Source organism: Mustela lutreola, chromosome 2 (genome assembly GCF_030435805.1).
Source record: "Mustela lutreola isolate mMusLut2 chromosome 2, mMusLut2.pri, whole genome shotgun sequence".
In the NCBI taxonomy this organism is placed as follows: Eukaryota; Metazoa; Chordata; class Mammalia; order Carnivora; family Mustelidae; genus Mustela; species Mustela lutreola.
The window spans coordinates 74,822,524-74,834,638 of record NC_081291.1 but is presented as its reverse complement, the minus strand read 5'-3'; the positions used below and the strand labels follow the sequence as shown (position 1 = coordinate 74,834,638).

Genomic DNA, 12,115 nt, shown 5'->3' with positions numbered 1-12,115 from the left:
GTCGACTCATGTGCACTGCTGAGCCTCCATGCTATGGGTCTAAGCTAAAGGGCCTACTTTCCCTCTCTGGTCCTAAGTTCTTTGGGACTTGAAATCAGAATCCAGGCTGCACCTTGGGTATTGGACATGATGAATGTCCAAGCACCAAGGAACAGCCACTTCCTCCAACCCTGGGTTCAGTCAGTGCGCTGTGGCTCTGTCACGCTCAGTAGACTTGGGCTAATGTATTAAAGAGTAAAGAGGCAGGATATCTACAGCCCACTCTCAAATGTCTTTGGAAAAAGCAAGGAAAAAATTGTTTAAAAGGGATGTGCATTAAAAGGGAGTGGGTTAATTTCCAGAGGTAGAAACACCCTTCTAGTACAGAATGGTTTGTAAACTATATTTTGCTTTCTTTTGTCTCCTGAGTATGGCAGGACAGAGGAAGTGGTTTCCTCCCCATTTTATGCTAAATTTCTTTAGTGATAGTCCAAGACTGTGCATAAGCCGATCCCTTGGCCTGGAATGCCTCCTTCCAGTTCACTTGGTCAACTGAGATTACCTTCCTTCAATGTCTCTGTTCATCCCAGTTGCCATCCCTGAATTGCTTTCCAGGCAAAAGCAAACCCACATGAATTCAGGATTGGATTATCCCAGTAAGTTCTTTCAGGTCTTCTGCTATCTTAAAGTGCCCTCTACTGGATGCAGGAAATAAATCCTTCCAGGATAGTTCTCCCACCAGGAGCCCACATGAGCAAAAAATTAATTTTTAAAATTTCTAATCCGGGGTCCCTGGGTGGCTTAGTGGATTAAAGCCTCTGCCTTCAGCTCAAGTCATGATACAGGGTCCTGGGATCGAGCCCCACATCAGGCAATCTGCTCGACAAGGAGCCTGCTTCCTCCTCACTCTGCCTGCTTCTCTGCCTACTTGTGATCTTTGTCTGTGAAGTAAATAAATAAATAAAATCTTTAAATTTCCAATCCATTTAAGTCATCAGAATAAATTTCCACCTCCCCAGATGCATCTAAGTTCTGGGTGACAGCACTTCTATGAGCTTGGAGGGAGGCATGTGTCCCTGTGTTGGAAAGGGCCCCTTGGGCATACCTGCCTCTCTGCTCCCAAGCCATGTTTAGAAGTGAGTCCTACATCTGTCTGGTACCAGATACTTGGTGATCCCCTGGGGATCTCTCTGTGGAGACCCACTGGCCACTTCTACTTTTGTGTGGTCATTGCCTGAATGAGGCAGAGTGGTATTCTAGAATATCTTCCTTTTCTTGGTCCCCACTATGAAACTAGCTCATCTGTACTTGGATCTTCAGACTCCTCTGGGGCTTCTCCCAAGACCCTTGAGTTGGCCCAGGGTCAGGGAAGGTGAAGGGCCCCCATGTCAGCTGTGGGTCAGAGCCCCGTCTAACATTCTCCTTCATGTACCAGCTTGGAGAATCTGCTGGGCCATTGCAGTAGCAGTAGTAATAAAAAGAGTAAAAAGAGAAATTGGCTTAGTGGGTTTCATCTCAAATCTTTCATCTTTTTTTAAAAAAGATGTTTATTTATTTGAGAGAGAGAGAGCACAAACGGTGGGGAGAGGTAGAGTGTGAGAGAGAAGCAGACTCTCTGCTAAGCAGTGAGCCCAACACAAGGCTTGATCCCAGGACCCCGAGATCATGACCTGAGGCTAAGGCGGATACTTAACCAACTAAGTCACCCAGGTGCTCCTTGAATCTTTTGACCTTAATCAAAACATTTACTCAGCTTTTCCTGTATTCATAATTAAAAATACCAAGAATTAGACATCTTTGTTTTCTGGGCCCATTCAACTGCCTCTTTGAGAACTTCCCCTTGGGCCCTGGTGCCTTCTGGTTGAGTCTCCTGGGCTGGGGGTAGGATTCAGGATGTATGTGAAGAAATTAAACACAGAACAGGGAGGAAAAAACAAGTCATCCCAAGCATCTTCCTGCCACATGCCACAGCCACAAGGCAGAAGAATACATTTATTCTTATAGTTTATAAGACCTATGGTATTAGGGTGCCTTCCAACTTTTAGGGGTTCTTTTTCTTTAAAAAAAAAAAAAAGATGTTTATTTTGAGAGAGAGAGTAAGCAGGGAGAAGAAGGGAAGGAGATGGAGAGAGAATCTGAAGGCCTGATGCGGGGCTTGATCTCACAGTCCGGAGATCATGACCTGAGCTAAAACCAAGAGTCAGACATTTAACTAACTGAGCCAACCAGTCGCCCCAAATGCTTTTTTTAAGTTAATCTCTACACCCAACCTGGGGCTCAAACACACAACCCTGAGATCAAGAGTTGCATGTTCTACCAACTGAGCCAGCCGAAAACCTCCGAAAATGACTTGCAGACTTCAAGCCCCTCTATCTTAATTCTTTAGTTAGTATCTCCTTTAAGAAATAGGACAAGGTTTTACATAGTGACTGTACAACTGAATTCGATGAAATTTAACATGGATACAGCATTTTTAAATGTGTTCAATATTCATATTTCTCTGATCATCCCAGCTTCTTTTAAAACATGTTTTTTATTTCAGAACCATGAATTCCCTTAGTTGTCTCTTTCTTCTCCTTCATTCGGCTGTAGGTCCTGGGTCTTTCTTTCATGACATCGACATTTTTCAAGGGAACAGGTACCTTGTTTTATAGAATGTCCTCCATTGGGGCTAGTCAGTTTCTCAGCCTCATGGGTCATGTTAAGTTTAATGGCTTGCTAGAAGTGGTGCATGACCATGACTGGTTTCTCCACTGCAAAGGTATTTACACCCTCTACAAAATAGTAAACATTCTATCGGAGGAAATGTGTGTAACTAGCATGCTACCTAACACACTCTCACCCAACTCAGTGGTTCTGGCATCCATTGCTGTCAAGATGAGTTAGCCTTATGGTTGCAAAATGGTGGTTTTCCTAACCCTATTGCCCCTTTTCTATCAGTTACCATGCTACTGTAAGAAGGGCCTAGAAGAAGGCATTATGCTTGGATCCTTTTCCCATTCCTCCTCTACATCTTTACTCTCTGCTTGAAATGCCATCCTTCCCTCCCCACCCCTGCACATGGCATATCCTGCCCATCTTTGAAGCTCAGATCCAGAGTCACCTTGTCTTAAAGCCTTCCCTGCCCGAGTTGGGCAGATAAACCCCTCACTCTGCCTTTCCCTGCAAGATGGGCCACAGGTGTATGGCCTTCTCAAGCCCCCCACCCCCACCCCAGGGCCGGGAGAGACTGTGGAAGGAAAACCCTCCCTCACATAGCAAGAATCGCACCCCCAGCACTGCCTGACCCAGCACAGTGGTTCTCAAACTTTAGCCCCAGAGTCCCCAGGAGGTCCAGGGAAAATGCAGAAGATGCGTGGGCCCTACACTGGATTCTGATGCACGGCCCAAGCATCTCACTGGCCTAACAAGTTTGTTTCTCCTTCAGATCACGTGCAATGTGCAGGTTGGCACAGAGTCTGGCCCATGTGGTCCTGGGCAACTCAGGGTGAAGGAGGCCACACCAACCTGTCCCCTCCCTTTCCACTGCCCTTCAGGGGAAGGGAGGGGCGTGAGGAGTCGGGCACGGATCTCTCTCTGCTCATAGCCTCCAGGCCAGAACTAATCATGTGCCTTGTTCCCTGAAGAGTGGCTGGGAAGCATGGGGATCAGAGGGACCCCTCAGTGAGCATCCTGGCTTCCTGGTCACCACCACGTTCCCCTTCTCTGCCAGCAGGTGGGTCTTCTTTCTGCTCCTCAAACACACCAAATGCTTTTCTGGCCTTTGCACTGGCTGCTCTCTGCCCGTGTGGTCTTGTGCCAGATCTCACATGGTTGACTCAAGTGCCACCCCCCCAGAAAGGCCTTCCCTGACTGCCACCCACTCCCTCACAACACCCCACTAGAATTCTCTGCACAGCCCTCCTTAAGCCATGTTTGGTACCATCTTTCTCCCACTAACAGACTGTACACTCCATAAGAGTAGAAGTGACTCCGATCCCCACAACCTAGAACAGTGCCCGGCACACAGTAGAAGAGTCAAGGCAAGCTGACTCAACGGATTAACCCCTAAGTATTTTACTGTTCAAATCTTGCAGGTTAAGAAAAGAGGCCCCAAAGACAATATGTGGCTCCCCCAAGGTCACACCAGAACCGAATGGCAGCACCTCCTTTGTCCATAGACAGAGGTAGCAGAGTAAGTTTGATCCTTTTTCTCTCAATTCTCTCATGACCCTCCACTGCCCTTGGTTTAAAAAAGAAAAAAAAAAAAAAAAATTAAAGCTTTTTATTTCAAAGGAGCAGGGAGGGGCAGAGAGAGGGAGAGAGAATCCTAAGCAGACTCCGCAGTGACCATGGAGCCCAATGTGGGGCTCAATCCTATGACCCTGAGGTCACAACCTGAGCTGAAATCAAGAGTCAGATGCTTACCTGACTGTACCACCCAGGCGCCTTCTGCCCCTGCAGAAGTTTTTTAACACAACTCTGTGGAGGGCAATTTGGTAAAATCCATCTAGGAATTTATCAAACAGATGTGCTCACATATACGGAAGATTACATACATGCAATTTTTTTTTTTTTCATTGCAGTGCTGTGATAGAAAAGGCCAAAAGGAACTCCGTGTGTCGCCATAGGGTACTGGGGCCCGGGAGTGTGACCGTATCCACCATGGGTACGTGTGCATAGTGGAACAGTGTGCAGCCCTGAAAGGTAGGGAAGATCTTTGGGTTCCAGCTAGATAGGTGTCTAAGGGACGGCACCGTGTGGAAAGGAGTGGTCGGAAAAGCATGGAATGTAGATGGCTTCCATTTAATCTTCTAGAAGAGCTAAATAGCTTTACGTCTCACATAAATGGAAAAGACAAAAATGAAACACAAGTCAGAATCCCAGTGTGGTTTCCATCACTTGAACTTCTTTTATTGATATTAGAGAATAAAATTTGTTGGTTTTTTTTTTGATGCATGACAACACACTCTGTTGGTGGTGGTTGCACAAGGTTGATCATTAACTATACTAAATACTGCAACCTCCGACCTGCTGATTTTTACACTGGTATTTCCTTTGTGGTGATGGGTGGCTCCTCTCTGAATACATGAAGTGGTCCGTTCAGTTCATGGTTTTCATATTCCTTTGTTATTCTACCTACTGCTTTAAAATACATTCCAATACAAAGAATTTCCTTGCAGTGAGTGCACGCATACAACCACGAGGGGAGCTGAAAATAATGAACCAGCCCCCGCCTCGACTTCTGAGAATAAGTAATCTAGAAGGGCGGGACTGGAGCTTGCTCCTTTGAGATGTTCTCAAAGTCTTCAGTGGGCGTGTTTACACTCAACTGGACACATTTTTGCCAGGGTGGGAGGGGCTCGGGGAACAAGGGATGGCAACATGACAATTTCATCTGCATATGATGTCACCCTTCCACAAATGCCTGGAACAAAGGACCAGGGAGCACTGTGCTGGGCAGTACAGCCCTCAGGTGAGAATAAATAAGTTACCTGCTCGGAGTGGAAAGCCACAGACACACTGTGACCAGAACTGGAGAGGACAGCACACACACATAATAAATAAAAGTTCAGAACTTGGTCAGTGACGGCAACAGGATCAAGCTCCCCTCTGTTCATTTCTGGTTGTTCCCACGAGCACCTCTATCTGTTCCTAGGGATAAATAGTGGCACACAGAGACCAAGGCTTTGGTGGGGCAGGTGGCAGGAGAAAAGATCGTGTTGTGACCGCTCTGTCCTGAAACACGAGGGCAAGGTGTGTGGGCATTAGCTGTGTGCGTAAAAACCACGTACATGGGAGCACGTGGGCCAGCCTCCAACGTCACAGTGAGAACTGCCTCACTGCCCTTGCAAACCAGTTTTGTATTACCTTTGGGGGTAGTTCTTTTTACTTTTCCCGTGGACGCCTTCCATCCACGCCCTTTTCCCCTGCCCCCTTTCCTTTTCACCCTATTGTGAAATTTGTCTTGGGTCTGGTCTTAATCTGGTTGTGATCCTGGGTCCCCAAACTCCACTGCTATCTCACGAGCGACTGGGTGTGTGTGAAATGGATTTCCGTGTCCCAGAGCCACAGAGAGAACAGAGACTGCGACTTTCCATCTAGTACCATTATTTCCCTGCATATAAAAAAATGGAAAAAATAAGACCTCACACAGAACACAGCGGGAGTGTCAATACATTCTTTCAGGTCTGACGTCTGGCCGGAGGACCAAGGACAGGACATCGAAGGATGACTCAGGTTGAAGGCATGGAAAGAAAAAGTCACACCTCAAAAAAGAAGCGACTCTCCACTGAAGCGGAGTGAAGGTCTTGAGGAAGCCGGGCCACCCGGAAGAGGAAGTACAGCCCTGCCATCTCGGAAGCTACATCAGCTGCGTGTGGCCGCAGACGGAGGCTCGGCGGCTCCCCCGGGGTGTGGGAGGCGAGGCGCCCAGCAACACGGGCCGCGTACCAGCTCGCAATGTGTGGCACTGGGAGCCGGCCACAGATTCACGGGTTTCCTATCCATGGGATAAGAACGCACTTGGGAGTTTCAGTGCTTCTCGAAGGAGAGGAGAACTGGACACCCGGCAGCCCTTTGCCTCGGGCTAGCACAGGTGAAGTCCCAGTGAGAGCAGGGATGGTGCTGGGGACCCCTCCCGTGGGATCGAGAGAAAGGGCAGGTGGACACAAGGTCTGCAAGTCCTATGTACACACTTTACAAAGTCTCCACTCATTCCCCCAATAGGCACGAGGTTGATTTGTCTAGCTCAGAGGGGAGGGATGGAGGAGGAAAGAGGGAGAGCGCGCAGTGCAGAGTGGGGGAGGAGAGGGAGGCAGGAGCAAGCCTGGTCTCCTCCAGGGGAAGGACCCCCCCTCCCCTCCTCACCGTAAGCTAGTTTGTTTAGGGAGCTTAGCACCCATCAAGATGCCCGAAGTGAGAGTCACAGGGGCTTTCATCTGCATGCTGGACCCCACCATGGTGGGGAAGCTGCGGTTCCTCCGGATGCCGCTGTTGAGCTGCAACCCACCCATGGCACTGGTGACGGTGGGGCATCCGAGGGGCAGACCCTCAGGGACCAGGCCCCCGGGGATGAGGGCCTGGGCGGGGCCCGGAGGCCCACAGAGAAGAGGTCCCTGATCCTCAGTCAAGGTGGGGACGTGGGCTCGCCCTGAGTTCACCACTTTGGCCACGCCAAACCTCCTGACTTTGTCCACGAGGTTGAGGTTGGAGACAGACACATCTGTCTGGCTCTCGCTGCTCCGGACGTTCTTCTTTTCCCTCACTTCCCGCAGGATGGAGCTGGCCGGCTTGGAGGCCAGGAAGTTGTCATAGGGAGGGCTTGTGCACTTGAACTCAAAGGAGGGCGGGGAAGACGTGGGCGTCTGCATAGGCGAGTTGGGTGGGGTGGAGGGGATCACGGCCATCCTGGGGGTGTAGGAGTGCAGGAGGGAACCCCGGCCGGCCCTGTCCCAGCTCTGAGGATCATACACGGCCGCGGAAATGCCCCGCTCCTTCAGCAGCCACACCAGCCCCAGAGACGTGCTCATGGTGGTCGTGGACTCACGGATGTTAGTGAAGGACTCGGCCAGGCTCAGTCTCCGTGGTGTGCAGGGGGTGGCCACCGGTGTGGACTTCAAGTGGCTGGTGCTGCCACAAGCTGGAGTTGGAGCCGAGTTAAGGCTGATAAAAGACAAAAGGTCATTCATCAGAAAATGCCCATAAGCCCCTGAGAACAGCTTGTAGCCAGTCTCCTGCAGGGACACAGGGAGGAGTCCCTCAACCCAGGCTCCCCAGATACCTCTTTCCCTGTCTGTTCCTCCCTCCTACCCAAGAGGGCTCTGGGTTCCCTTGCAGGGGCCATGGAAATGATTCCCTTGTCTCAGCCCCAGAAGGGGGGCTAACTGTCCCCTTTGCAGGTGAGGAAAGTCGGACTCAGAGGTTAGGGGGCTAGTCAATGTCAACTCATCTATTAAGTGGAAGACCCAGGATTTGAGCCCAAGTCTGAGGGCTCAGGCCTCAAGGATGAGGGTGGGGAGAGCCCCTCAGCAGAGAGGCTTCCTTTCCCTACCAAATATAATCAAATTTCAGCATTCCTTCCTAACGACTACTTCCCTGAAGCCAGAAGTTAACCAGGGCTCTGAAAGCTCATCTTACGAATGGCCCCAGCAGGTGGGACACCCAGGTGGAGGGCCCCTGAGTGATGGGGAGATGGAGGCTGAGGGTGTGCATCACATCAGCAGCAGACCCCTGCCTCCTGAGCCCACTGTAGGCTCTTCCCTGTGTGCCACACTACCCCTTTGTCCTCCTCCCGTGGTTGCTGAATTTGCCTCAGGGGGTGGAGATGTGGGGTCAGCAGCAGCCATGTCAGATAACATCGGGCCTACATCTGTGGAACGATCTAGAAAAGGCTCATGGCATACATGAAGCCTGCGTCAAAGGAAAGCCTTCTTTCCAAAGATTTCTTCATCCACCCCTGCTATGATGGCTGAGGACCCAGGATGTTCCAGAAGCTGGGGTCCCGCAGTAACAGGAGTTAGGAAAGAACAGTGTAACAGCGCTGTAGGGGGAAAGGCACTGCTGTCTGCTTAAAATAGAGGAAAGGCCCTCTCTTCACAGCTGGTACAGGGATGGGGCTGGGAGGCCACTTAGGCACAGAGGCCATTCACAGTTGCTGGATGAACCAGCAAGGGCAAAGCAGCACACCCCTCTCCTTACAGTGTTGTGAGCCCTGTCCTGCTACCCACCCAAAGACATGGCAGGGGCTGCAGGTGCCCCCTGGAGCAGCCAGTCGGGTGAGCCCCAGGAGCTGGGGGACTGTCTGTCCCCAGGCTGGTGAGGGGAGGGCCAGATACCTTGGGCAAGCCACGAGCCAGGGGAATGGGCAGGAAGGGGCCTCCTTCTGTGCGAGGGAAGGTTCATAAGCCAAGTTCGAGCTAAGACATCCTTTTGGCTGCTTGCCGCTGGCTGGTCAGCACAGGGCGAGAAGCCCAGAATAGACCCACCTCACACAAGCTCAGGAGTAGGGATGCCAGAGGGTCAGGAGCACTCAGAGAAACACGAGATTAGAAGCCACAGGAGAGTCCTAAGGTTAAAAGGTGGATTCCTCAAATGGCACAGGTGGGATCTAACAAAACCAGTCTACAAGCAGTAAGGCCAAACACTCTGGACTCAAAATCTTGTTGACGGGGCCATTCTGGGGAGATCTGTGATTTGGGGTCAAGCTCTTTCAAACTCAGGCAAAAAGCCTTCTCTTGCTACTGACTGCCCAGGCCTTTCCCATCCCTGACAAGAGATGGGGACAGGTGTGCTGGGTGGAGTCCTACAGCTTCAGGCAGGAGAGCACCGGGCACCGATCTTTCCCAGGAGAAGCTTTAGTGCACGGTGAAAACACAGAGCTCTTCCAACACAGAGCCCTGGGGGGGTTGGAATACTGGCTTCTCCAGAGGCAGGAAGGGAGACAGAGAGGACAAGCTAACATGTGGATTCCCTTTCTGCTGAGAACTCGGGTTAGGCCCATATTAGTGCTGGCACTGTGCTCAACTGAGCATCGGGGGGGGGGGGAGCGGTTAGGGGTATCCACTGTCAAGGCCGCGTTAGCCAGGCACAACCACAGAGACACAGCCACGCCTAAGTCCTGGGTTAGTGGCGGCCACACGTGCACACACAGCTCCTTCCAGGAGGCCCTGCCAGGCAGGCAGCGCTGGCAGTGTGCTCACCCCCTGCCTCGCCTGTGGGCTCACTCTCTGCCCTACATCTCCTCTCAGCTCAACGGGGCACAGGGCCGCTTCGGCGTCCTCCTCACATGACCTGCGGAGAATTATTCATAGTTTAAGGTGCTCCCTGGGGCAGCTGCTCCCTCGGAGCGAGCGGGCCCGGCTCGCCTCCCTCCCTCTCTGCGTTACCTGCCATGCACCCAGGCATCTCCCTCGCCTGCACCACACAGAAGACGCCCGGCTGGGACAGGGGGTTGGGGGGGGGGGGGGCTTGCCTTTTCCCTGGAAGCCAAGCGGACCACGCCATGCCATCCAGGTCCTCTTGCCAGATGGTGCCAACCTCTACCACCTCTTTAAGGCACCAGAAGGAAATGGCCCGAGCTGAGTACAAGGTATGCAGTCTTCGGGTTTTACTGTTTCAGTCATTACCACGAGGCTGCGGTGCATGGCTCCCTCAGTCTAGTCCAGAGGCAACGGGGGCTTCCACCGGGCTCAGTAACTCCATTCCATGAAGGACCTTCATGCTCCACCAACAAACTTGGGGACAAAATGCCAGCAACCTGGGCCTTACTCCTCTGGTAGCATAGCTTTGGCCAGTTAAGACCAGCCCTAAGAGTCTGTGGCCCATGAAAAAAAACAACTGTAGGTGGGTCTAAGTCTGTCTCTGGGGGGGATCTGAATCTAACAGAGGCCTCAAGTTAAGAGTAAAGATGGGACCCCACACTGGTGACAGCACACACTACGGGATGCCCCAGCAGAGCCTCTACTTGACTTTCCTTGACTTCGAGTCTTGAGTCAAGAGCCCCAACCTCACCACACCCTTCCCCCGCCCCGGGGCCAGGGTCCCTTACCTTGGCGTGACCCGTGTGAGATCGTCTGAGGGGTGCAGGATGCGGCAGGTGGTGAAGGTGAAGGTGGAGTTGGTCTGTGACATGCACTTCCCAGGATGGTGAGCTACGGGGGGCGTGGAGGGAACAGAACATATTCCTTGAATCCACACAAACCCACGAGAACAGTCAAATTCCAGCATGGCTCGCAGCAGCGGAAGAAGCGATGAGCTACCTTGTGAACTGGATCTGGGCAAGGAAGGTGTTATGCCAGCATTCTGGATCACAGAATCCAGAATCCAGAATCCAGCATCCAGAATCCAGCCTGGAGCACTGGTGTGCAGCGCAACCAGTTCCTGCTTCCGACCCAGTCCAGACAGGGTTCCCCATCGGTGTTCTCTGGCCAGTAGTGGATCCAGTTTGAGGAGCTAATGAGCTTGTGGGGTGGGGGGTAATTTGGTTTCCCTCCTCAGGGGTCAGAATCAGCTTCCTTCTCGTGGGGCTTCATACTTCTTTTCACTGGCAAACAGGTGCCAAGTTCTGCCAAGGAGATGGGAGAGGTGCGGGGCAGGGAAGGGCCTTGCCACCTGGAAACAGGGCAAGGCTCGCATGGCTCCCTTTCCAGATTACACAGAAAGGGGCTTAGGGAAGCTGGCTCCACTACTGTGTATTGGTGGTGGGCAGGGATGGGGGGAGATGGGGCCTCAGCTGCCTCAGCAACAGGGTGGTAAGACTGCCAAAGCCTGCGGCTGTCTTCAGCCCTAGGATCAGGTGTGGTCTGATCCACTCTAGTGCGTGCAGCCCCTGTCCTGTAGGCCACTATCCCAGCCTCTCCAGGATGTCTGATTTCTAATGAAAATGAGACAGACACCAGCTGTCCTCAAGTTATTTCCTTTTAAAGCACTAAAGCGCTGTTGTTCAGGCAGCTGAAGACTAGGATTTGGAGCAAAGTAAATCACAGAAGCGTTAGGACCGTGCGTCAGGAAGCTGGCGAATGGTAAAGTGATGAGTGACAGTCTACGGGAGACATCATGATTGTAGAGGTCACCCTCATTCATAACTCAAATGCAAAAAAGAAAAAAAAAGGGAAAAGGGGAGATGCTGCTCTGAATAGCATGCACACTCAGGTACTGGGACACACACACCCCCGCCCGCCCAGCCCACCTCCCCTGCAGCAGCTCAGCCCCCAGAGACCTCTTGGGGGGAAACGCATTTGGTTCTCAGATGCCATGAGCTCTCTGAAGATTCAGGAAGCTGTGAATGAGAATCTTCTAGCTCATTATGGCCACTTTTCTCTTGGATTTGACAAAAAGAAAATGGAAAACAAAACAGAAGAGATCGCTGCCCTAAACCTACAGATCCACACACAGCCGACTGTGTCTTTAAAAAACAAACAAAAACAAAAAAACCCAGAACCAGATGAAACAAAAAATGCTGGAGACGGGCAAACTGAAGGCAGGCAGGACAAAGCCAGAGCACAAAAACGGTGGCAGTGAGTAAAGGTGCAGCGTAAGGCTGCTTTGCCCTGATTGTTCTAGTCCAGCCCATCTTGCTGGGTCCAGGCAGGTGCCCATGGTCCCTGCATGGCAGCCAGCACCCCAGCCACCAGAGTAAACTCACAGCCACACAGAG

The 12,115-nt window shown here is 51.6% G+C and overlaps 1 protein-coding gene across 15 annotated transcripts in view; it reads right to left on the bottom strand.

Moving 5' to 3' along the window:
- Window positions 1–4,845: 4,845 nt before the first annotated feature.
- Window positions 4,846–12,115, bottom strand: part of TRAK1 (trafficking kinesin protein 1) — a 119,487-nt gene continuing 112,217 nt past the window's right edge. For 9 of the 15 annotated variants that reach the window (XM_059162324.1, XM_059162316.1, XM_059162317.1 and 6 more), the window contains 2 exons: window positions 10,508–10,610; window positions 4,846–7,623 (listed from right to left, as the gene is read on the bottom strand). In XM_059162324.1, coding sequence (XP_059018307.1) covers window positions 6,825–7,623; window positions 10,508–10,610 — 902 coding nt within the window. In that variant the 3' untranslated portion in view covers window positions 4,846–6,824. Of the gene's footprint in view, window positions 7,624–10,507; window positions 10,611–12,115 lie in introns of those variants that run through there. The other 6 variants (XR_009350854.1, XR_009350855.1, XM_059162328.1 and 3 more) reach the window with 1 other exon arrangement.